The 26,811-nt window shown below is 50.4% G+C and overlaps 1 protein-coding gene across 7 annotated transcripts in view; it reads right to left on the bottom strand.

The window, feature by feature from the left end:
• The window catches only part of FAM135B (family with sequence similarity 135 member B), a 289,315-nt gene that overhangs the window by 71,163 nt on the left and 191,341 nt on the right, over positions 1-26,811 (bottom strand). For all 7 annotated transcript variants that reach the window (XM_021088864.1, XM_021088866.1, XM_021088868.1 and 4 more), the window contains 4 exons: positions 25,160-25,299; positions 20,373-20,443; positions 14,914-15,087; positions 11,033-11,159 (listed from right to left, as the gene is read on the bottom strand). In XM_021088864.1, the coding sequence (XP_020944523.1) occupies positions 11,033-11,159; positions 14,914-15,087; positions 20,373-20,443; positions 25,160-25,299 (512 nt within the window). The remainder of the gene's footprint in view (positions 1-11,032; positions 11,160-14,913; positions 15,088-20,372; positions 20,444-25,159; positions 25,300-26,811) is intronic.

Raw genomic sequence — 26,811 nt, 5'->3', positions numbered from 1 at the left:
TTCAAGAGATACCTGTGTTGAAGGTTTGCTGCTGAGTGTGACAGACACGGCCCCCACACACGCTGGAGGATTCAAGGAGATGAGCAGGTGAAAAATGACTCCAAGTGGATAGAAGGCAGGGGTCAGGTGCAGTCATTTCTGAGCTTGAACCCCCGCCACACCAGGAACCAGCTCGCCGACACTGAGCAATTTGCTGAAGTTATTAGAGGTTTAGTTTTCTCAACTATATAATGTGAACCGAAGCAGGGAGCTGCGAGAAAGTGTATTAAAACTATCCAGGAGTTCCCGTCGTGGCGCAGTGGTTAACGAATCCGACTAGGAACCATGAGGTTGCGGGTTCGGTCCCTGCCCTTGCTCAGTGGGTTAACGATCCGGCGTTGCCGTGAGCTGTGGTGTAGGTTGCAGATGCGGCTCGGATCCCGCGTTGCTGTGGCTCTGGCGCAGGCCGGTGGCTACAGCTCCGATTCGACCCCTAGCCTGGGAACCTCCATGTGCCACGGGAGCGGCCCAAGAAATAGCAACAACAACAAAAGACAAAAGACAAAAAAAAAAAAAAAAAAAAAAAAACTATCCAGCACAGAGCTGAACGCAAGGAAGTGTCCAACACTTTGAGCTGATATAACTGCATAAGAAGGTACACGTGATTTGTGTGTCATCCAGTCACACCAACCCCAAAGCAGGGAACAGGGAGGGGAGAGAGATGCTTAAAGGGCAACCCCCTTTCCTGATTCACACGGTGAGCCCATTTCTTCCCCCATTAGGACAGAGAAACAACTCAAATGTCCATCCACAGAGGAACAGATAAAAAAGATCTGGCACATACAGGCACTGGAATATTACTCGGCCATTAAAAAGAATGAAATACTGCCATCTGCGGCAACATGGATGGACCTAGAAACTATCATACTAAGTGAAGTTAGAAAGTGAAAGATAAACATCGTATGATACCACCTATATGTGGAATCTAAAGAGAAAAGGATACAGATGAACTTATTTGCAGAACAGAAATAGACATATAGACTCTGAAAAACTTATGGTTACCCAAGGGGACAGGTAAGAGGGTGGGAGGGATGGACTCGGGGTTTGGGACGGGCACATGCACACTGAGGTTGATACCAACCATCTGCACGCTGATGCATATGGAATGACTGGCCAAGGGGCGCTGCTGTACAGCACAGAGAACTCTGCCCAGTATCCTGTGGTCATCGATGTGGGAAAAGAATCTGAGAGAGAGTGGATGTGTGTCTACGTATGACTGGGTCACTTTGCTGTACAGCAGAAGTGATCACTACCTTGAAAATTAACTGTACTTCAATAAGACTTAAAAAGAGAGAGAGAGAGAGAGACAGGAAGAAACAGGCTCAGAGCAGTTAAAGGACTAGCCCAAGCGCCGTAGCTCATCCACGGAAGAACCTCGCCTCAGCCCTGCCAGGTTGTCTTCCTCCCAATCTGGGTTCCTGCCGGTCGCCCTGCTGCTCCGCCTCGTTCTTCCTCGGGATGTGCTACGAAGAGGCAGGGGGGAACGCAGGGCATTCTGGGAAGGGATGCGCCTACCTCGTCTCCGCTACCTGCCCTCTCCCATCGCATCTAGAAACTTTGGAGGGGAACCAGGCATCTGACAGCAGCAGACGAGGAAGGAAGGGACTTTTCACCAATGAAGAGGGTGGTCCCTAAATAAGCAGTCCTGTAGGCTTTTGCATAAAAACCCCATTTCCACGGATAGATCCTCTTTCAGAAATGACCTGACCTATGGGACGTAGAGAACAGACTCGTGGTCACCAAGGAGAGGGGGAGGGAGTGGGCATGGACACGGAGTTGGGGGTTTGGTAGATGCAAAGGATTCCATTCAGAACGGATAAGTAACGAGGTCCTGCGCAGAGCAGAGGGAACTAGATTCCATCTCTTGGGATAGACCATGATGGAAAATAATACAAAAAAGAATGTGTATATGTAAATATATGACTGCATCGCTTTGCCATTCGGCAGAAATTGGGCCACTGCAAATCAACAACACGTTAATAATAATAAAAAAGAAACGACCCATGGAATCACCTGGGGTCCATACGCAGACTGACGTAATCATACACCACATACTGAAAGCCCCCTGTCGCCTACGCAGCACTTACTAATCCACTATTTATTTCATAGGGTTTTAGTCAATTAGATCATCATTTAAAGCTACTTAATTTTAATGGAGAGGGCGAACACAGCAGTGTTTGCCACTTTAATTCTCAGAACAGTAAAAGGTATTGAATAGGTTTTTTGTTGTTTTTTTTTTTTCTTTTTTCAAAAAAACCAACTATAAAACATGCTTTCCTTTAAATAACTACTGTTTTCCTGGTAACTTCTGACCCTTCCCCAAGTAGTTAGCCTTAGAGAATATTAGTCATACATTTCAGAGAGCAGCTCCTTTGTACTCAGCAATTCAATAACAGACAAATATTTGTGCAGCACGCTCTGCGCGTAGGTGCCATTAGTTTTGACAAAGCGTAGGGCCCCATAGAGAGCTGAGTTCTAGGTTTGCACCTGTCCATCTTGGGGGAGTCACCCGGATTCACCAGATTCTGCTTTCCCATGTCTATAACCGGGAAACAAAAACCAAATCATCATCCCAGTGACGCCTCTGCTGTGAGCCCAGGCCCATCACAGAACAGATCTAATGACACATCGATAATAACAGATTAACAGATTATGTTTGTATGATTGCATTGACATGAAGGTTAATACAATCTAAATTAGATTATACACACTTGTGGTTCTGACTTTTTACTTTATTATTTTTTTCTTTTTATAGCCGCCCCTGAGGCACATGGAACTTCCTGGACTAGGGGTTGAATCAGAGCGGCAGCCACCAGCCTATGCCACAGCCATGACAACACAGGATCCAAGCTACATCTGCAACCTACACCGCAGCTTGCAGCAATATCGGATCCATAACCCACTGAGCGAGGCCAGGGATCGAACCTACATCCTCAAAGGCACTATGTCGGGTTCTTAACCCACTCGGCCACAATGGGAACTCCATGACTTTTTAAAAAGTGAAAACATTCCATTTGCCTCTGAAAGTCCTGTGGTCCCGCAGCACTAGGCCTACTGTGTCTGATGGCCAGGTCAGCTGCGGTCACTTCTCACACATAATCAAGAACCTCCCCTCACCCATGCCTCCAGCAATAGCAGAGTGTCTACAATGCGCCAGCAGCTCAAATGGGCCCTGAGGGGGGCAGAAACGGAGGAGTCCCACCGGGGGTGGGTGAGGCTGCCGTTTTCATTAGAGCTGCATCACCGACTCCTCATACAGAGTCTGAGAGACACGAGGTGCTTGATAAATACTGGATAAGTGAACAAACCAATGGCTCTGCCTCTGCTTATGGCAATGTCACCGCCCAGAGGCAATGCCATGTTAGCAGTAAGAATGAATGTCTGTCACAGCAAAGAGACCTGTGGTTGCCAAGGGGGAGGGGAAGAGGGAGGAAGGGATTGGGAGTCGGGGGTTAGCAGATGCAAACCGTTAGGTATAGAATGGACAAACAATGAAGGCCTACTGCAGAGCACAGGGAGCTATATTCAGTCTCCTGGGATAAACCATAACGGAAAAAATATATAAAAAAGCATGCATAAATGTGTATAAATAAGTCATTTTGCTGTGCAGCAGAAATTAACACAGCAGTGTAAATAGACTAAATTTGATAAAAATAAACGTTGCAAGATATAATTAAATTTTTTTTAAAAAAGGGAATGTCTCCATCTTACCCACATGACTCCAGATCCCCGTGAAAAGGGACCTGAAGACGTGGACAACAGCAAGGCAAGGGTATATTTAAAGCAAAGTGGAAAGAGCCAAGAGTCCAATAAAAATGAAGCAGAAAGAAAGAAAACACTGTCAATCAACTACACTCTAACGGAGAAAGTGAATGCTCGACATATTGTGACATTATCGGTGTCTTTATGTTGATTTCTATTTTTGTGTCAATACCATAAATTATTTCTGAATTTCTTATTTTGCAAAATTAAAAAAAAAATGATGCCCATGGTGGAGAGGGGGGAGAAAAAGAAAAAAAAAGAAGAAAAAGGGGCATGCTTGGGAGAGGGGAGATTTCTGCAAGCAAGTCAGGTCTGTGCCTCAGCTTCCCTCCCCACCCCGCCACCAGACACACGCCAACAGTGAGCGGGCAGGTGGCGGGTGGGGGGGGGGTGGTGCTGTCACGCTACAAGGCTCAGTGCTGAAGGGCTCTGTGAAGCCAGAGTGTGTGTGGCAGGAGCGGGTGGGGCGTGAGAGCATCGTTCCCTTTGAGGAAGATGCCGATTCTCAGCAATCCGCCTTAAAAGGGAACTGTATCCAATCACATGTGATGGAACATGACGGAGGACAATGTGAGAAAAAGAACACACACACACACACACACACACACACATAACTGGGTCACTTTGCTGTAGAGCAGAAATTGGCAGAACATTGTAAATCAACTATCATAAAAATTTTTTTAATTAAAAATCAATAAATACATAAATAAAAGGGAGCTGGCATCTCCTCTCAATGACACGCATCCCTCTGTCCAGGAACCACCTTCTAGCTGAGGCAGAGGATGGAGGGATTTCACTGTGGCAGCCAACCTGCTCATCTCAGGCACCATCGCCCACCCTGGCAGCCCAGCCTCTGTGATCTCCACAGGTGACAAGGGACCAGGGAGACTCAGCGTACCGGCTGGCAGGAGACCTGCTGGAGAGTTAACTACCCGACCGTCTATCGCAAGGGCTCTTCTTCTCTCTCACTGCGATGGTCACAGATTCCTCTGTCTCAGACACTCATTCATGCAACAGAGGCACGTGCGCTGTGCCAGGCACACTCAAGCGAGCCAGTCATAAAGGCACCTGCCCTGGCACAGCAGAGGAGCCAAAACCCCTTCTCTGGCCACCCGCTAACCTAGTGGCTGATGACAGGCTGGCAGATGGCATCACGCTGACTGAGCCAAAATGCCAGCGTGGTCCCCACCAAGCTGTGTGACTTTACAGATGTAGCTTAACCTCTCTGTCTCAGTTTCTCCAGCTGTATTAGGAAAGAGAAAACGTTTTGTGGATACTGACGGAGTCCACGTGCATCAGTGGCTTCACAGGGTACCCAGGTGCAGAGCAGGGGCTTGAAAACGGGATGTTACATGATCAGCATCACGCTTTCACACTATTAAGGAAATTAAATTTTTTTCACTTCATCTTTTTTTCATTTATAATTTTAGTAATTTTTATGAAATAACTATATTTCCTGAATTGTACATTATACCCTTATGATTTTTAAAATTTATTTCCTATATCCTTTTTTTTACTATTATTAAAGTATAGTTGATTTACAGTGTTTCATCAAGTTCTGTTGCACAACGAAGTGACCCAATCACACACAGTTCCCTGCGCCGTAAGTAGGATCCCATTGCCCATCCACTCCAGATGGAGCAGTTTGCATCCCCAAAACCCCCACCCATCCCACTCCCTCCCCTTTCCCCCTTGGGAACCCCGAGGCTGCTCTTCTTGGCCATGATCTCTTTCTGTTTTTTGTTGTATGTTATTTTTAGACAGGACCATCTGTTGCATATTTTAGATTCCACAAATAAGTGATATCATATGGTATTTGTATTTTTCTGGCTTACTTCACTTAGTATGAGAGTCTCTAGATCCATCCATGTTGCTGCAAATGGTATTAGTTTGTTTTTTTTATGGTTAAATAATATTCCACTGTACATATGCACCACATCTTCTTAATCCATTCTTCTGTCAATGGATATTTAGGTTGTTTCCATGTTTTGGCTATCGTGAATAGTGCTGCTGTGAACACAGGGCAGAAGACCTATCTAGACACTTCTCTGAAGAAGACAGGCAGACAGCCAACAGGCATATGAAAAAATACTCAATAAACATCACTAATTATTAGAGAAATGCAATCAAAACTACCATGAGGTACCACCTCACACCCGTCAGAATGGCCCTCATTAACAAGTCCACAAAGAACAAATGCTGGAAGGGGTGTGGAGAAAAGGGCACCCTCCTGCATGGTTGGTGGGCATGTAAACTGGTACAACCACCATGGAAAGGGTATGGAGGTTTCTCAGGAAACTAAATACAGAACGACCATATGACCCGGCAATTCCACTGCTGGGCATTTATCCCAAATTTCTATTTTTTAATTACTCCGTTGCCTCAAGCACTAGACCCCAAGACCTACTGAGGGTAAAAACTGAGCTCATTTGTTTTAGTGCCTGCAGCACACAGATGCTAGCGCAGAGTAGGGACTAAACACAGGGCTGGTGGGCAGAGAAAGGAGCTGAGCCACTGCTGCCCTCCCCAAGGAGGCGGAATTCTGAACACGGGGAGCTGGGGCACCTCCCACCACGTAAAATTTAATTTATTTTTTTCATTTATTTAAAGTTTTATCAGCGTCTAGGTGACTTATATATCATGATCATTTCTGCTGGTGAATTTCATGTGTCAATTTGGCAAATCCACGGCACCTAGACACGCAGGGAAACATTGCTCTAGAGGGTTCCGGGGGGTATGTGTCAGAGGAGACGAATGTTTCAACCATTAACTACGCTTCAGGAAAGCAGAGTTCCCTCCCACACATGGGTGGGCCTCCTCTAATCAGCTGAAGGCCTTAACAAGCCTGACGCAGGCATGACCCCCTCCCCACACTGACGGAGAAGGAAGTGGGTCATTTGGTGGGCAGACTGCCTTTGGACTCAGAGTTGAAACCCTTCCCTGCGTCTCCAGACTGCTGGCCTCACCTGCAGGTCCTGGACTTGCCAGCCTCCACAGTCACATGTGACAATTCCTTAAAACATCGCTCTCTCTCTATATATATACACACACACACATATACCTAAATGCACATGTATGTACACGCACACTTTGATCTTATTATCCTATTGATTCTGCTTCTCTGGAGCACTTATATATTTTTTTTGGTCTTCTTGTCTTTTCTAGGGTCACACCCGTGTCACATGGAGGCTCCCAGGCTAGGAGTCTAATTGGAGCTGCAGCCACTGGCCTACACCACAGCCACAGCAACGCAGGATCCAAGCGGAGTCTTCAACCTACACCCCATCTCACGGCAACGCCGGATCCTTAACCCACTGAGCAAGGCCAGGGATCGAACCCGCAACCTTGTGGTTCCTAGTCAGATCCGTTAACCACTGAGCCGCAAAGAGGACTCCTGGAGCACTAACATATTAAGCAGTGCCAGGGGGATCACAGTAAAAGCAGCATAGCAAGGACGGAAGGAGGCCCCCAGCACAATCTCATCTGATCCTTTTCCTAGACACAGAGAAACTGAGACCCAGAGAGGGCACGTGTCTGGCTGAGGGTCACACAGCAGGCTGGAGCTGAAGCCAAGAACAGGAAACATCTAAGTCCTACCCACAAGACAACACTGGGGCTCTTGGAATAACACTCGATTTAATTATGTGAATAAACTAAAAAAAAAAAAAAAACCAACCCAGCAGAGGGTTTTATTGAGTACTTTTGTGCCAAGCTCTAGGCTCCAGGCTTTTATGCACTTACTTCATTTAATCTTCTCAGCAACCTTGTGAGGCAGGCATTAGTATCCTTCTTTGACAGATAAGCCAGGAGCGGGAGAGGGACAATGACATCCCCCCGGGGCAAAGCGGCTGGTTTTCAGGAAAAGGACCCACGCTCTGCCTCCAACCCCAAACCTGAAGCTCTAGCTGCTTCAGGGGCTGCAGGAAGGAGTGGGGCTGGGGGCCAGGAGGGGCCTGGCGTGGGAGGAGGGGCGGGATGTGACACAGCGGCCCGGCCTCCCCAGGCTTTTCCACGCCCGTCAGCTCATTTTGCCACGAATCTCTGGTTTCTGCAAAGGCTTATTCTGAAGGGAGCACTGGGCTCTAATCCCTCCAGCTGATGCCGCAATCTGCAGGAATTTGGATTTCCATGTGATCTGCTAATGCGCTGGGGTCCCTGAGGATCTGGACAGAGGCCCCCCAGGGAGGCAAGGGAGTGGATGTATCCTTTGCTTGGCAGCCCGTGCCCGCGGGAAGGCCCAGGGTGGGCACGCAGCTCCGAGCCCACATCCCTGGAGGAGACCCAAGCGGAAGACACACAGGAAAAGCATCGGGTCCTGAAAATAACCCATTGAGCTGCGCTCTGCGAGGAAGTTCACCGCTGAGCGCCCACAAAGAAGCTATTTTATCTGACTCTTTAAGACAGGGAATGTCGTCTTTGACACATATCCCCAAAAATAGCCAAGAGAAGAATAGGAAAAGAAAAAAGAAAAAAAAAAACCGAGACTGTATCACGTGCCTGCAATGAGTCTATTTCTGTACTGTTTTTACATGTATTCACTCCTGAAATGCTCTCTAAAATAGAGGTACTCTTCCATTTTAGGGCTGAGGAGCCCGGATTGCCACAGGGTGAACAGAGCCCCCATGTCACCGAGTATTGAACATGGCAGGTGTTCGAAACCAGACTCTTCTGTCTGTCCTCACAGTGTCTGAGGTAGAGGTGGGGCTGGGTCGCGCTCAGCCTCCTCGGATGTAAGAGCAGCAGGTAGGCTGAAAGGATGTACAGCGCCCCCCCCACCCCACGCCAGGGCCAGGGTTTCGGAACAGTCTCCCAGGGCAGCCCCGCATGGTACCCGCACGTCCAAGGAGAGGCCCTCATCCTCAGGCTCGCCCCCTGCTTCCTATCTGCCGCCAGGAAAGCAAGAGACGGCGGCGCGGGGCTCAGCTCTCTCGCTGAGGCCAAGTATGAACGTGGGACTCAATCATTCATTCAACACACATTTCCTGAGTGCGAATTATGGGCGCCAGGCATGGTGCTGGGCCCTGAGGGTGTGGCACTGAAGGCAAAGGCTCTGCCTCCAGCTGCTCAGAGCCCAACGGAGGAGAGACAGAGATGCCTGGAGCCAAGAGAGCAAGAGAATTCCTCCCTAGGAAATCAGAGGGTCCTTCGCAGAGGTGGTGGCCTCTGAGGGCGGCATTAGAGGACATGCGGACAGGCATTAGAGTTCCTTCGGGGGGGACACCACATCACAACCATCCCCGTGCTCCTGGGGTGCCAGCGAAGCCCTCGCTCTTGGGATGGAAATGCCCAAGACGTCTTTTTTTTTTTTTTTTGCAGCACCAGAAGCCTGTGGAAGTTCCTGAGCCAGGGATCGATCCTACACCCCTGCAGTAACCTAAGCCATGGCAATGACGACACCCACTCCTTAAGCTGCAGAGCCACTAGGGAAGTCTGCGGTTTTTTAGATATTTATTTGTTTATTTATTTATGGCCAGACCTGCCACATGCCAAAGTTCCTGAGCCAGGGATTGAACTTGTGCCACAGCCATAACCAGAGCCATACAGTGACAACACCAGATCTTTACGCTGCTGAGTCAGCAGGGAACTCAGCGCGTTGTTAAATTTTATTTATGTATTTATTTAATTTGGGCTGCACCTGTGGCATGCAGAGTTTCCTGAGCCAGCAATCCAACCCACGCCACTGCAGTAAGCCAAGCCATGGCAGTGACAATACCGGATCCTTAAGCTACTAAGCCAATAGAGAACTCTGTGGGGTTTTTTAAATTAAATTTTATTTATTTATTTACTTACTTTTGGCTGCACCTGCAGCTTGCTGAAGTTCCCAGGCCGTGGACTGAACCCTCTTGACCACAGTGGCCAAGCCCCAGCAGTGACAAGGCCAGATCCTTAACCTGCTGAGCTACCAGGGAACTCTGTGGTTTTTTAAAATTCATTTCAATCTTTCTTTCTTTCTGTCTTTCTTTCTGGAAAGACCTCTAGCATGTCAAAGTTCCCAGGCCAGGGACTGAACCCTAGCCATAGCCATAACCTGAGCCACAACAGCCATATCTCTCACCCACTGAGCCACGAGGGAACTCCGAAGATGCTCTGAACTGATCTACGACCCCCGACGTTCCCTAATGTTCCAGGCGGCGTTCCCTGAGAAGTAGTGTGAGCTGACGATTTTCAGGTGGGTCTACGGGAGAGGCCCTCAGGCCCAGCTCATGTGGGCAGTAAGATGCAGCAATGGGCAGAGGGAGAGGCTGGGCTGTGATGCCATCAGAGCAAAGCCTTCAGTCAAGCTTTGGGGAGTCTGCAGTAGTGCTGGACTTGCAGCAAGGGTGACTCGGGGATGCAGGCAGCATCCACTAATGATGAAGGGTCCGTGCTTGGCCTTGGGGCTGCAAAGGGAGTCCTTGGCTTCCATCCCTCCCCAGTCCCATCCTGGACCCCTGAAGCCACCCATCCTCATGTGATGATATAAACACACCCACCCCTGCTGGCTGGCTCTCTCCACTGTCACTCTCCATAGGCCTCTTATTAATTCTGTTTTCTGGTGAACCCAGACAAATACAATCTGGTTATTTCTGAGCAGGCCCCCAATACTAATGATCATGCATTTGCTCAAGAGAAGTCTGGAGAGAGAAATGCTGCACATGTCCAAAGCCCTGGGCATCAGAGAAGAGTAACAACAGTGTTTCTCAGGAAGAAGGACCAAGGGGAAGGACCTGATGGGCGTATTTACTGATAACCTACGGAGCACCAAGTGCTGGTCTAAGCACTTTAAATCCATCACAGCAATGGACACACTTACTGCCTTGTGAGGTTATTAAGAATGAGCAGCCCCACTCTACAGATGGGAAAACTGAGGCTCACGGAAGCAAGCAAGTGGAGGACGGAGCCAGGTTTGAAAGAAGCTCAAGGCCAGCAGACTTTTGAGCTTACACACAGTCTGGGGGAAGCCGCTCACAACACGTCCCACGTCCTCTGGGCGCTGTCTTCTTCAAGGGACCGCGTGGAAGCGATGCCGTGAAAAGACCCTACCCCCTGCATCCGCCCCAGGGCCTGGCATTAGGAATATGTCCGATGGATGTAGCAGCAACTAAAAGAAGGCATGGATGGACAAGGGGAAGGACAGAGGAGAACATCCCTAAATGGGGCGTCGGGGAGAAGCTGAAACCTCGGAAAACATCCGCACCCGGCTAAGTGAAGTTTGCGAGTCCTGGGGTCCCTGCTCCCCCACAGACATTACCTCTGAGGAAGTCGGCTTGCAGTATCCCGCTCCAAAGACCAGATTTTCCAGGGAGAGGCTGGACTGTTCTGGTCCTGTGTCTGGGCCACCTTTGCCGAGCCAGGGGCCTCTTCCTGGACGAGTAAAACTGAAAAGAAGGGAATCGAAAGAATTGAACATTTATATTAAGTTTTCTAAACAGATGTAAGGCAAGTGATGGTGCCACTGAGTCAACTCCCTTGACCGTCTTATTGGGGAGCCCATGCGGCTGGTCATTTAGAAGGAGTCGCTCGCCCCCCAGGAGGCTGGGGGGCACTTTGCTGGATGCCGCTATGACTGGCATGTGAGCTTGGAGGTCAAGGATGACCCACATCCTATTATGTGTAGAAAGAAAGGCCCACTCCATGCCAATGACATGCCTGCTGAGACACAGTGAGGCAGAGGTTACCTGACCGCAGGGGCAGGGGGAGCGGGGTCCTGACCACAGGATGGGGGGAGGCTCCATCGGACGTGTCGGAGTCCCGCCCCACGCCTCTGGTTGACATAACCTAGAACGCGATCCTGCAGCCCCGACCCCTCCCCATGCTTCTGTTCTTCTGTGGAAGAACCTAAAACAACATCCAGGCAGAGTCTCCCGGGATGTGAGCATCAAAGACTCATGAGAGATGAGGCTCTGTCTCCATGTCAGTTGGAAACACTGTGTCGATTCCGCCAGCAAAGATACAGGCCCCGCCCACCTCTGCAGGTCCTCGCAAGATCAACCGGCTTGCTGTGATGGCAACATCCATTTTAGGATCAAGGGAGATTAGAAAAGCCTATGATACCTGAATTCATCTGGTTTGGGTTTACGATAATCTCCTTCCCCCTTAACCTTTTTGATTTTCACCAGTCGATACATCCATAAAGTCTCCTTAAACTCATTCTCCCTTTCTTTCAGATCCCTTCCACTTAATACCCTAAGGGTTAACTTACATTCCCTTAGTTACCCTAAGGGAATAACTAACATTCACAGTGAATGTTCTGTCATAGGCATGACTTCTTTCCCCAGGGGGAGTCCAAGTCTCTGATGGCAAAGGGGACTTGATAACCAGTAGCCTCAGACGGCCTTATCGCCATCACAGGGCCTCAAGAAGTATTTGTGAAAGCATTTCATTCCAGAAGCCCACCTGCCAAATCAAAATACCACAGGGAAATAAAGCTAACATTATATTTTGGTTTAACCCATTCAAATACTTAGGGGGCTAAAGCCACACGCCTAGCAGCGTGTTAGGTGACAGGGTGGCCAGGATGGTTAAGGCATAGCCCGCACCCTAAAGACATCTGCGTCCAGGGAAGGAGGAAGACGCAGTAGGATGGGGGTGGCTCAGACCAGGGAGCCCAGAAGAGCGTCTTATAAGCCAAACTGGGAGAAGGGGAGGACAGTTAGAGGTAATACTTCGGTAATCGTACTGTCAAGAGGCTAAGAGGCTGCTGATCAAGTGGTCTGCCAGGGCCTGAACTCCCAAAGCATCTACAAGCTCCACGAGGCAAGTCTTAAAACTCCCAGTGCCTCTGTCTGCCCATAATTCAGCAAGGTTGATACCAGCAACCGTAACAACGGGGTTATTGTTGACGATTCCATGAGGTTAGCCAAGTACGCCTCCACGTACGACGTCTGGCCAACAGTGATGATTCAATAAATGCCAGCCACGATGGTCGCTAATACCACAGATTTTTATACACCAAAATCTAATATAACCATGGTTATATTTATATAGCTATTGTTGATAATACCGCAAACACAATCAGCTATAATATGATCATGTCTCTGTTTAGAACTGAGATTCAAAGGGAGTCTACAGTTTAACCAGAAGATGGGTAAAAGGAACACCGCAGAAAAAATGCACTGTGTGTCCGAGCAGAGGTGCCCATGGCACATTCAGGGCACATCAGTGACTAAAGCAACTGGTTATATGACTTAAGTGTAGCTCGGAGTAGCTGAATCCCCTCGGGTGAGCTCCAAGTGTACTCATTTGAGGGTTAAACAGACCTTCGTCGCTGTGCGGGGAAGTGAAGCATCTTTGGAAGTTAAGTTTTCACTTCACACCTGCTCCTTCCTGCCTGGATTTAACAGCTGCTGCTAACACGGCTTTTCTAGAAAAACTAGAGCTTTGCCCTAGTTGACTGGTATTTCCCATAACCTTAAAGGCTCCCTTTTTTCCCAACCACTGGGAGGGAACTAATAGAAATCCTTCCTGCAAAATCCAGAGAACAGAAGACAGTTCTATTCTTACCCCCATCCCTGGAGACGCCTAAACTCTGATGGTGAATTTCTATCTGCTCTCCTGTCTGGCAAGGTTGCTGCCGACAAATCTGCAAAGCACCGTTTCCGTCAGAAGGTTAAACTTTCTACAGAGAGTGTCTGGCACAGCCCCAGGAGCAAGCGGAGCCGGGATGGGGCTTTAGCACGTGGGCGCAGGTGACTGGGGGCAGGCACATCCTGGTCACGTGGCCTGGCTAAGATCTCACTTCCTCCTGGCTGACCCAAGGGAATGGGGACAGGGATACCTGCCCAACAATTAGTGGGGAGTGGAGCCCCCCCGCCCCCCCCCACATGTCAACCCCCAGCACAGAGGAGTGTCCTGGAAAGGGATGTTGGGAAAGTTCCCTTCCAGAAGCTCATGTTGCAAGATCGCATCCCCAAATAGCTCTTTGCGCAAGCGCGCACCTCCGGCCCACGTGCATGTGGGAGGTTTTTGGTTTGTTTGCTTTTTTTTTTTTTTTTGGTTTCTTGCTTTTTTTAGGGCTGCACCTGTGGCATGTGGAAGTTCCCAGACTAGGGGTTGAATCAGAGCTATAGCTGCCAGCCTATGCCACGGCCACAACCACACGGGATCCAAGGAGCGTCTGTGACCTACACCACAGCTCATGACAACACCTGATACTTAACCTGCCCAGGGAGACCAAGGATCAAACCCGCATCCTCATGGTTACTAGTCGGGTTCGTTACTGCTGAGCCACAATGGGAAACTGCCTGTGGGAGGTTTTGAAGTGAGTCGATGTCCCCTTCTGGCCATGCCAGGTGCCCGTTCAAGGACATCTGGGCACAGGACAGAGTGCTCGCTGTTGTCAGCGCTGTCCCTCTTCTTTACGGCTTCAGGAGGCCGTGGAGATACTCTGGGACAATTCACACCAGGGGCGAGCACGGGGCCCCTCAGCGGGTCCTGCATTCGAACAAATGGCCACGGGCGGAGGGGCAGAAAACCGTGCGTCTGGCACCGTCCTCCCGTGAGCATCACCAAATCTTACGTGGACGGGACACAGGAGTGTTTATGTCCTTTTTTCTTTTTTTTTGTCTTTTTCAGGTCCACACCCGAGGCATATGGGAGTTTCCCAGGGTAGGAAGTGAATCAAACCTGCAGCTGCCAGCCTACGCCACAACCACAGCAACGCAGGATCGGAGCCACGTCTGCGACCTACACCACAGCTCATGGCCACGCCAGATCCTGAACCCACGGAGCGAGGCCAGGGATCGAACCCTGGTCCTCATGGATACTAATCAGGTTTGTAACTGCTGAGGCCCAGTGGGAACACCAAGTGTTCCTATTCCTGAGATGAAGACAGAGTGTTTCAGGGATGTTAGATGACTCTTCAAATAAGGCCCAGTTGGAGGAAAGCCAGATCAGGTGCGGTCACCAGGAGTCTCACTCTTTCAGCCCCGGGGCTTCCTGCCGCATCCTCTGGACTCCAGCTGTCCCTGCCACCCCAGCCCGCCCCCACCCCCACCCCCGCCTGGAAGCAGCTCCTCTGGTCTGTGCTGATCATTCCTGGCCTGCTCTCGGCCACGTCGGAGACTAAAGCGCAACAAGAATCCCACAGCGGCCACCCCCACCCCTGGGCCCACAGGGCTTGTAAGCTCGTACCTGATCAGGGGCTGCTGCAGGGCCACCAGGGCAGCGTGGATGGTCACCGAGATCACCGACAGGTGGAAATAGTCGAACATGACGGGGACCTGGTGGTGCAGGCCTCTCCGCGGGTGGAAGTGCAGGCCCAGCACGCGGCTGCTGATCACAGGCACCCCGGCCACGTCCCTCAGCCTGGAAGACGAGGGGGTGACTCACATGAGTGGGGGGGGGGTGTCCTCCAGGCCTCCGCACTGCAACCTCTCGCCCTGCACAACCCTGGGCACGCGTCCCCTTGTGCCACCCCTGCGAGTCCTCTGCTCTGCTAGGTAAAAACTGCCTTTCCCCTGGCTGGCCAGGGAGAAACCGGAGGCTCGGAGAGGGAAAAGGACTCACGGGACATGGCACAGCTGCTACGCGGCAGAGCTGGGACTCGCCCTCTGCTGTCACCCCCACCAAGGTCACCTGCAATGACGGAACGGTGCCCAGACACCTTTCCGGGCTCGACAGTGAAGCCCGCTGGGCCTCCGCCCCCCACCTGCTCTTGTATCTCCCCCCCAGACGGCCAGCACAGCCCTTCCCTGTACCTCTACATCTTCTACAGGCTCCTACCTCTTAAGGGCAAGAACTGCGGCTAATTCCGTCTTGTACCCTTAACACCAAGCATAGAATCTGGCGAACAGTAGAAATCGGTCAAAGACTTGCCTACGCAAAGGGATCATTGATGGAACAAACAAAGGCATGACCCCCAAAGAGTAATGGTTAAAGATTCTTACGAATTTCATCAAGGACTCCCCCCCGCCTTTGCTCCAGGGTTCTGTAATTGGTACGCATCTGATTCCCAAGAGATAAGCCACCTGGACCAACAGAGATAAACCGAGGCTTTGGTTGTAAAAAGGAGACTGGTTTCTCTCTGAATAAAAGGCATCCAGTGCCCATCTCCAACTCGGCATGCCAAGCACTCAGGCCCTCGGCGAGCCTCTGGAACAGAGCACGGCAACATCTGGATCGAGCGTCTTCTGGGAGCAGAGCAGAGAGCTCAGAGGATGCCCAGAGGAGACGCCTCCTCTTCCCCTACGGAGAGACGATGAGGGGCCCCAGACCCACATCCTAATGGCCTTGCTTCCCAGAAATCCTGCTGCTTGGAGCTGGGGTGCAAACGAATGCTCCGTAAAAGAATTAACTAAATCCATGGAGCCCAGTGTGACTCCATAAACCACCCACAAGTAGCGGGCTCCTCTCTTACCAAGAAGAAACCTGAGCACAGGGGACACAGAGTGTACCCCTGAGTCCCAGGAAGTCATTGACATTCACGGTCACTTTAATTCTGCCAACAGTTTATTGCAGCCCTACTGCAACCCAAACAGAATGCCTTTTCCCTTAATGAGAGTGATGATTACACGAAGTCACAACTGGTGTTATTCCATTTACAGACGAGGAGGTCAAGCCAACAGGAGCCAACTGACTTGTCCTAAGTCACAAGGCAAAACTGAAATGCTAGGCCCAGGTCTGCCTACCTCCAGCCTGTTCTGCGTGGCTGTGGGTTATTGCTTGGACTCCACTCAGATGCAGGCTCCCGTGAATCATGGGAATAACCTCAGGGCTCAGACAGCAGGGAGTGAAATACATGTCAGGGGAGCCACGATGTCAAAAACGCTCACAAGCGTTTAAGCCACTTTAACCAGAGGCAAGAATTCAGAATGGGGAGTTCCTGTCGTGGCGCAGTGGTTGACGAATCCGACTAGGAACCATGAGGTTGTGGGTTCGATCCCTGGCCTCGCTCAGTGGGTTAAGGATCTGGCATTGCCATGAGCTGTGGTGTGGGTCACAGACACGGCTTGGATCCCATGTTGCTGTGGCTCTGGTGTAGGCCGGTGGCTACAGCTCCGATTTGACCCCTAGCCTGGGAACCTCCATATGCCGCGGGAACGGCCCAAGAAAAGGCAAAAAGGCAAAAAAAAAAAAAAGAAAGAATTCAGAATGAGGGAGGGGATCACTCTTCTGTGCTCTGAAACGAATAGAGCAAATTCATGGAGGTTTGGGGAGGGCTTCTCAATTTAGAAAAAGAATAAAGATAAACTGGATATCATTGAGAGGAGAATGCCTAGGTTCTCATCAAGGAAATAAAACCAACAACAACCAAAAATTCAGACAACACAAACACAGAGAAAGAGGAGTTCCCGTTATGGCTCGGCGAGTAAAGGACCCGGCATAATCTCTGCGAAATGCAGGTTCAATTCCTGGCCTCACTCGGTGGGTTATGGATCAGTGCAGCTGCAAGCCAAGGCATAGGATGCAGATGCAGCTTGGATCCAATGTTGCTACGGCTGTGGTGTAGGCTGGCAGCTGCAGTTCCAATGTGACCCCTAGCCTGGGAACTTCCATATGCCACAGGGACAGCCTGAAAAAAGCAAACAAAACCAAAAACAAAACACAGAGGAAGAGCCCTGCTGTACAACTGGAGATGGAGAGATAAGGGGTCTTGTGTATCTGAACTGCCATCCAGACTGAAATGAGAAATGGCCCAATGTCCCTGGGGGACAGAACCAAAGGTGCCACCCACACTGAGAACCACGGAAGGAGAGAGACATCAAGAACCCTTCCACCCCTGACTTTAGATGCCATGCTTCTCTAGGCTGATCCCAATCAGCCCGAGCGGTTCCAAAGAAGCTGACTGCCTGCGTCATCTTTAAAGCCTGAAGTCTACCCCCAGGATGTGCTCAGATGCCTTGTTGTCCGTCAACCCAATTTGTGGAAATGAAAAAATAATGGCATTTGCAATTCTCCCCCAGCCTCTGGCTTCCTGTTCCTGTTAGCTAATCTCATACTGGGGGAAAACGCTCCGCTCTGATTGTTATTAAGTGCTTTATACTACGGGGAGGAGTGACCTGTGGAAACCCGGCCCCACCTGCATCTAGCAAGCCCGAAGAGGAAGGAGACATGGATGCTGCCGGCCGTGCATCTGGCTTGGTTGAGGTATCAGCTCTCTTCATCTTCCTAATGGACTTAGGAGGTACAGGAGCTATAACGATGCCCATTTTGTAAACGAGGCTACTGAGATTTAGAAAAGTGCAGGAATGCACCCCATCTCTCATAATCAATGAGCCCAGAGCCTGTTGCTGAATTTTATACACTCTGTTTTGTCCAATCTCCTTTCTAGAGCCTCTCCATTAGCTACTGACTTGATGACAAAAGGTCACATTTATTGCATCCATTCTAACTTATCCTTGAGGCTGCCTGGGGGGCTGAGTGGGGAAGACGTCTAGGCTGAGTTTGGGATCAATGGCAGGGTTCTGTCATCAAACGGAAGTGCCTCCCATGGAGCTGCAGACGGACACCTCCAAAGGAAGAGGGCGCAGGGAGATAGGGTGAGAGTGCGAATACAATTCATCAGATGAGTGCGTAACAGCCACCCCAGGTGGGGGATGGGAGTGAGAATAGAGGCGGGGACTTCGCCTCGGAGATTACAGGTTAGAAAGAAGGCCAGTCTCTGATGGGGCTTCTGAGTTCAATATGGTGCTAGAACGACCAGTCCTGGGGAGGCCGTGAGGAAGGTAAGATTTCTCCATAATCCCACCAGGAGGCAAGCAGAAGCAACGGGAGAAGGTGGTCAGAGGCGCTTGGGATCCAGAGAAAGACCAGCGTGAGGAATCTGTGATGCTGAGCCCGGACACAGTGGCAGGACCACGGACAGATCCCGAGACAAGGCTGACCACCCACATCCGCATCAGCAGTGTCCCTTCTCAAAACACGGACACCACCAAGGCTCTGACATTTCCGCAGCCGTCCATCTATGGTTCAGATCCCCTGATCCAACGCCCCACGCTATGAACACCCCCTCCCTAACAATCGGACACATCTCAGGGATGGGACAGTCCTTGAGAAGAGAATGAAAGTCGCGATGGGGACGTTGGAGGGATGGGGGAATCATTTGGCCACCGGATTGCCCATCCCCATGGGAGGTTGTAGAGGTCAAAGGGGAGGATTAACCTCTGGAAAGGGGTCCGAGTATGTGGAGATTCTGCCCACGGAACAGTTGAAAAAGAAGGGACTCCAAGTTCACCTTCAACTTAATAAGGGCAGTCCTCGTATGAGCGTGCCCTACGTCCTTGAAACTGGGCGACACAGGTCCTGGCGCCTGACTTATTCTGCAGAGGTCCCAGGTGAAGGTGGAGGTGGCTGGATTGGCCAAAGAAGAGTGAGTAGCATTAGGGTGGGGCATCTCACCAGGGTGAGGTGAGGTTGGAAGTGCTTGTGTCCATTATCCTAGAGCCGGAGGTGCGTTGCTTGGAGAAGGAGCTACCAAAAGACCTCCCTGCAGGGAGTGAATGACCCGACCATAGGAAGCATCATTATCAAAGACCTAGAGGGGGCTGGGAAAGAGGAGGACTGTGTAATCGCTGTATCTCCAAGGAACGGACAAGAATACACCAGGAGCAGAGACAGCAGTGACTCAGTATCTGCCCTCTCAAGAGCCCTGCTGCAACTGAACCCATCACACGGAACTCCCTGCCTCATCTGCAATCTCCTCCCTTCTCTTTGTGCCTGACCCTGGGAAGCCCACGCACCCCAGGGGGCAGGAGGCAGCAAGCTACAGGAGGCAAAGCACCCAAACTCTGTTGCTTCACTGGGCACCCCCTGCTCCGAGAAAGCCTGGGGCGCGGTGGAGAAAAGGGGAAAGTGCCACCGAAAAGAAGTTTACTCGGTCCTGGGTGGTAGCTTGTTTGGGCAAAGAGTCTGAAAAGGAATGGCTATTTGTATATTTGTAACACCACTGATTTACTTTGCTGTATACCTGAGGTCAATACAACTTTGGGAGTCAACTACGTTTCAATAAAATTTTTAAAAAGAAGTTATAAATTAGAGGAAAGTTTGGAGTTTGGGTTAATACATTTGACTGGACTTTGAAATACCTAAAAAAAGGACTCTCTTTCTTACAGGAAAGATCATGGGGAGACTCTGGGACATGACTGTTCACCCCCAGGGTGGGAAGAAGAGGCCAGAGAACACGTTCAAAGAGAGCGGTTATAAGGACAAATGCAATCAGCAGGTTACACATCCACGGATTTTCAACTTTCAGAGAGGTGAACGACGGTAGGAGATATTTGGCATAAAAATGAGGATGCCGGCAGAATCGCCTTTGTTTCTCAAGGGATCTTGATGTTCGCAGCCTCCTGGGGTCATTAATCTAAACACCGAATTGTACACCGCATGGAAAGTGTACGGAGGCGCCAGCTCCCAGACGGTGGCCACTAATAAAGTTAGGACGTCAGGAGCTGTCTGTGCGGGCAACCTTCGAGCCTCCCGCCTAACATGCATGAAGCTTGAAAGGGCAACTTAGACATTCCCTGCCTGCGTTTCTGCAGCGGGTCTTGAACCGGGTCTTGAGGTTCAGTGGCCATGAGGCCACTCCAGGGCCAGGGGAGGGTCGGGCAGAGGCGATGGCGCTCACGTGATCCAAGGATTCCAAGGACACTCACTGCTGTTGACTGTCGGTAAAGTGCAAATCCACCTTGAGCTGGAAATCGACCTCACTTAGCGCCTCTTCCACCTGGAAGAGAAACGAAGCTTCAGGATTTCAAGAGTCAAATCTGGTCCAAACGACACATGCAGCTGGTCTCCTTCCCAGAGTGTAGACAAAGACGCTCACCCTAAGATCAATGCCATTTATGGGTAAAGCAGCATTTCCATGCATGTTTTACGTAACGCTGGTTGAAAGGGGTATCTGTATGATACAGAAAATAGAAGGAAAAGGGTTATATAGTCAAATCTGGGGAAAATCCAACTCGCCAAAAAAAAAAAAAATTAAACAAGTTTTTTATATTGCATGGCTTTGGAGAACCTTATTTCCCAAACAGATTTGATCTGGAGTCCTCTGAAGCAAGAGTGAAGTACACTGGGGCACCTGCTTTTGAAAGGGTGGAGCAGTGCATTTGTCGAGAGCAAGCCCCCCTTGGCTAGAGACAGGACAGTGGAGGCGGGGTGACCTCTGGCCCCTTCTCGGGGCTGGGACTCGCCTTCAGGTTCACAGAGAAGGAAACCGATGCTCCGGGAAGTGAAGCCAGTTCCTGAGGTGGTTCAGTTTCACAACAAACTGTATCCATCACTTCCGAGACCCGTGGCTCTTAACTATTTGTGCTTTAAGACACATGAGCATTTCGTGTCTGATCCGTGACTGTTTCCTTCTTCCCCCCCTTTTTTTAATCTGTTTTCATTCATTAGCATGGGAATATTTTTACTCTACCTGCCAGCTTCTCACATGCATCTAAAAAGTGGGAGCCCTGGAGCCCTGAATCTTCTTTTTCAGAACATCACACATCAGCCCACCTCCAGGGTAGTCACTTACTCAATATCAGAGCTCACAAATACCCTACTCAGGACATCCGTGTAAATACTGCACACCTGAGACAGGACCCCATCTCCTCCCCACCCCCAGGTGGGAGGGACCCCTTCTCTGCTGCAACCCACAAAACCCTGTTTTTTTCCTGTCTTTGCCTTCGACGCTTCCCATACAGTGATTTCTGGCTTATAACCTGAAAACCCATGAGACAAATATCATCTTGTGGGCATATTTTGTTTAGTCCTCATAGTATTTTTTTTAATGTTTTGAACAAGCAGCAAACATTTCAAAATCGGGTGGTTACACACTTCCGTGGCAGGTCTCCAGCTTCTGGAAAACAGTCCCTGGATTTGGCCATGCTGGGCTGCATTCAGAAGCTCCCGCTGGATGGGGCTTGTGCGGGGGGTCCTCTGACAATATCCATCCAGCCTCTGGCTAAATCCCCGTGGCCCTTCTCTTGTCTACCGTCCCCTGTCATCTGGTATCATGAAGAGAGAGCCTAGTCTTCATCCATTCTGGATCCCCAGCTCCCAGAATAGCGCCCGTCGCGTGGAAGCTATTCATGTATCTTGAAGAATAAATTCAGCCCTTCTGCACCCCCACCCCCTGGTTTGGGTTTCTTTGCAAGAACATCCTCATTCTATAAGGGATGGGAGTCTCTTAGCCAAAGGCCACTTTGGAAATGTGTTCCTGGTTAAACATAATTCAGGAAGGGACATATGGATGGAATTTATCTTTAGCTCCCCAGGGTTTGAAAATTTGTTTTAAAAAATGTAAAGCATGTGAAAGGTAACATTTTACTGAATTTGAGTGCTATGAATAACTTCTCCTCGATTTGTTTTGCATAATCACAAACCCTGCTTCACACACACAACCCAAGCAACACAGCTTCTGCTTCTTCTTCTTTTTTTTTTTTTTTTAAGGCCACACCTGCGGCATACAGAAGTTCCCAGGCTGCAGCCACAGCAGCACCAGATCTGAGCTGCATCTGCGACCTACCCCACAGCTCATGGCAATGCCAGATCCTCAACCCACTGAGCGAGGCCAGGATCGAACCTGCATCCTTATGGATACTGGTTAGGATCTGAACCCCCTGAGCCACAATGGGAACTTGCACAGCTTCCTGTCACCAGCTCCAATCCCTGGGAAGTAAGACTGGCCAAGCAAGCCCTGCTAGCCACCTCGGAGCATGCATTTGCCTAGGTAACAAAAATTCACTGCAGGCTCCCGTTTTAACCTTGCTACAGTTCTTCTGGAACAAGGAGAGGTATGCAGGCCCAGGATCAGCTGTGGCTAGACTAAGCCTGGCTAGAACTTCATTGATGTCTCAGTACATTTTTTTGTTTTTAGGGCTGCACCTGTGGCATATGGAAGTTCCCAGGCTAGTGGCTGAACTGGAGCTACAGCTGCAGGCCTACACCACAGCCACAGCAGTGTGGGATATGAGCTGTGTCTGCAACCTGCACCACAGCTCGAAGCAACACCAGATCCTTAACCCACGGAGCAGGGCCAGGGATCCAGCCCACATCATCATGGATACTAGTCAGGTTTGTTTCCGCTGAGCCACAATGAGAACTCCCTGTCTCAATACATCTTTTTTTGTCTTTTGCCTTTTTGGGGCCCTACGCATGGCATATGGAGGTTCCCAGCCTAGGGATCAAGTCAGAGCTGTAGCCACCGGCCTACACCACGGCCACAGCAACACGGGATCCAAGCCACATCTGCGACCTAAACCACAGCTCATGGCAACGCCGGATCTTTAACCCACTGAGCAAGGCCAGGGATCAAACCCTCATCCTCATGGATACTAGTCGGGTTTGTTAACCACTAAGCCACAACGGGAACTCAGTCAGTATATTTTTAATAGCAAGATGCTCCAGAATGCGTCAAAGGTTTCTCTAGTCACTCATTTCTTCATTCGCTGGTGGCTACCTGCCGTCCCTCCAAACACACACACACACACACACACACACACACACCCCGAGGCATGATGAAGGCATGTTATCGGCGTGCTGCTCACCACACAGCTGCGTGTGGGCATGCCCGTGAGCTCTGGCCACCCGGCTATCAGCAGGGTTTGGGCTGGCATAAGCAGACACTCACTGGAAAAGAGTTAAGGCATCCATTCCAGAGATACAGCTTTTATGAGCGTATCCACCTCATTTTAACTGCCACTGATTTGGATATAACGATTAACTATAACAGGGGTCGCTGCCATGCGGACGACCCTGACACAGGCCTGAATGGTTAGCCTGCAGAGGCAGGCAGATCTCTCTCTACGCTAAAGGAAACGACACGTGCAAGAACAACATCTTGTTCCAACTATGTGCAAGACGACAACGCCCCCTGTTCAGCCTCAGGACCACGGCTTGCGGCAACGTCACGTGAGTTAGGCTTGAGGGTTGGGAAAGTTTAACCGTGGAAAGCTTTATACTCTCCGGGGCAGGAGGGAGAGTCTGATGGAATTAAGACGGAAGAACGATCAAGAGATCGGAGCCATGTCCCACCCCAGCCTCTAATCACGACCCCTGTGCCCAGGAGGGTCTTTGAGATCCACATGCCGAAGGACAGTGACCCAGGACAAATCAAGTGACCTTCGCTCTCTAGGACTCGGGGAAGCTGAGCTCTTGTGTGCAGCCTAACTGGGGGTCCCTAACACTCCAAGCCACCTCTGGGTATCTCTTGCTAAAGCACATGTGGCCAAGCGGGAGTAGATGGTGCACTCAGTTCCCCAGAAGGGGATGATTTGCAAAGGTGTGGGAAGAATTCAGGCAAAGCAACAAAGGACGGCTGGGTGTCTGGAGGTCAGGTACCAGGACTCCTCACCACCTTTGGTCCGAAGGGTCGGGCAGGGAGCGGTTATCAGTTATTGGACCTGGAGAGAGAGCAGCATGGAGGGAGCCCTCCCACCTACCAAGCAGAGGCAGATACGGTCAGGAGTGTGCTGGTACATGTTTCAAGCCAGGAGTTCCCGCTGTGGCTCAGCGGTCGCAAACCCAACTAGTAAGTATCCATGACGATGCAGGTTCAACCCCTGGCCCGGCCTCACTCAGTGGGCTAAGGATCAGCGTTGCTGTGAGCTGTGGTGCAGGTCACAGACGCAACTCGGATCTGGTGTGGCTGTGGCTGTGGCTGTGGTGGAGGCCAGCAGCTATAGCTCCGATTCAGCCCCTAGCCTGGGAACCTCCATATGCCATGGGCGCCGCCCTGCAAAAATAAAAATTAAAAAAAAATTAAATGTTTAACAACCAGCTCTCGGAAGGAAAATTTTAAAAATCCTGATTTGTAGTATTGCTGCTTTTTCTACGGTGTAAATATTTCCATCATAATTGATTTCAAGCCACCCATGTGAAGTCACTAAAAATAAAGATGGGGAGGAGATGGGTACCATTGGTCCTCAAGAGCTAAGCAGGCTCCAGGACCCCAGTGGACACGCTGGCCCACTACAGCCAGGATGGGAGAGGGCACACTCAGGCACCTGCAGGACCTCTCACATGCTGTGAAACCAAAAGCTCAGGATACTTGTAAGTGGGGGGCAGAGGTCCTGCTGCCTTCTTCAGCTTTGTCCCTCATCCGAGCCCCACCCCCCAATACACACGGCCCTGCGCACAGCGGGTACTCAGCAGACACCTGCTGACGGACCAGCTGGCAGAGGCCCAGAGAGATGGGCAAACAGGCAAAGAAAGGACTAAGAGAGTCAGCAAGTTGGTCAAGGGGACCCGTTCGGAACATGAGACGAGCAGGAATATGAATGAAAACACGAGCACCAGGATGAATAAACCACGAAGCGCAGGAATGCTCTAAAATGCTCCCGATCCGTCAGATCTCAGAGCAAACCCACAGCGGCCCCTTCCAGTCCCTGCAGTGGATACGCAGGCCCGAGGAGGGATCACGGGTCTGTGGCCGGTGGTGGATTCCCGGACTTACCCTTTCACCATCGAGGAGCAAATGAGCCCGGAAGATCACGGCATCATTGACGGGCACCTCTTCGTTCCGGTACAAGATCTGGAAGACCCGGCTGTGCACGGTGCTCTCGTGGATGCAGGCTGAGCGCAGGCTGCCACTGTCTGCAAAACACGAACTGGCATGAACCCCCGTCTGTCCTGGCCTGGACCTGCAGCCTCCTCAGTGTCGGTCCAGCTAGAGGAAACGCAGTGGCCCCAAACTCCACCGCAATTTCCAAAGACCAACGTCCACAGACGAACGCGATTCCTTTGTGGAAGATGTATGTCCACTGCATGGGGCCGGCCTCACAGAAAGAACCGTGTTTGATCCTCTGTAAGTCACGGGATCTTGGTCATGCAGAGGGCGGAGCTTCCTGGCTGGGAATTAGTACCTGTTCAACTCTCTACCTTCTCACGCATCCCCTCCTGCTACAGCCTTCCAGAATCCCCCTCTTCTGGAAATAACGAGGAGGAGAGAAAAGAGATAAAGACAGAAGCCAGCCTTCCTTCTCCAAGGACATCCTAACGGCCACAGCATCGCTCTCCTGACGGTGCTGTCTGCACATTACATAGGACATGGATGCTCTGTGAGTTTGAGATAAACGTGCTGATTCTTTTTGGTTTCTTTTCAGCATAGTGAAATTTCCAGGCTAGGGGTTTAATCAGAGCTGCAGCTGCCGACCTATACCATAGCCGCAGCCACACCAGATCCGAACTGCATCTGTGACCTACGCTGCAGCTTGCAGCCACGCCAGATCCTTAACCCTGAGCAAGGCTAGGGATCGAACCCGCATCCTCCAGGTCAGGTCAGGTTCTTAACCCACTGAGCTGCAATGTGAACTCCTATGCTAATTCTAATTGTATTAGATATCCAGGTTTTAAGGAACTCGTTCAACTCCATGTCCTCCAATACATTCTAATGTATTTTTTTTTTGTCTTTTTTTTTTTGTTGTTGTTATTGCTATTTCTTGGGCCACTCCCGCGGCATATGGAGGTTCCCAGGCTAGGGAGGCTAGGGGTTGAATCGGAGTTGTAGCCACCGGCCTACGCCAGAGCCACAGCAATGCTGGATCCGAGCCGTGTCTGCAACCTACACCACAGCTCACGGCAACGCCGGATCGTTAACCCACTGAGCAAGGGCAAGGACCGAACCCGCAACCTCATGGTTCCTAGTCGGATTCGTTAACCACTGTGCCACGACGGGAACTCCCTCCAATACATTCTAAATGTACCTCGTCCCTAAACACTGTCCCAAAGTGAAGGTGAACTTCAGGAAGATGATTCTATTCAGCGAGGCTGGGAGACCTTCCTGCACCCACTGCACGGGGTTACCGTGGAGAGAAAGTGGCTGAATTCCTCCAAATCACTTAACACACAAACCATGCGGTTGGAAAAATATACCATCTTCTAAAACAAATGATGCTAATATTTACATAACACGAGGCAATGATTACCTATTCATACTAAAGGCCAAGCATGTGGTACTTCACAGCTTCCAAGGTGCTTTTCAAATGTGTTCCTTTCCTCCATCGTCACAGACAATAGCTAAGGCCACTGCAGAGGAAGAGACCAAAGCTCAACCAAGAAGAGGCAGGTGTCACCACAGTTGGGACAGGACAAGCATGGTGTGGACTT

This window comes from Sus scrofa, chromosome 4 (genome assembly GCF_000003025.6).
Source record: "Sus scrofa isolate TJ Tabasco breed Duroc chromosome 4, Sscrofa11.1, whole genome shotgun sequence".
Lineage (NCBI taxonomy): Eukaryota > Metazoa > Chordata > Mammalia > Artiodactyla > Suidae > Sus > Sus scrofa.
This window is presented reverse-complemented; position numbering and strand designations above follow the sequence as displayed.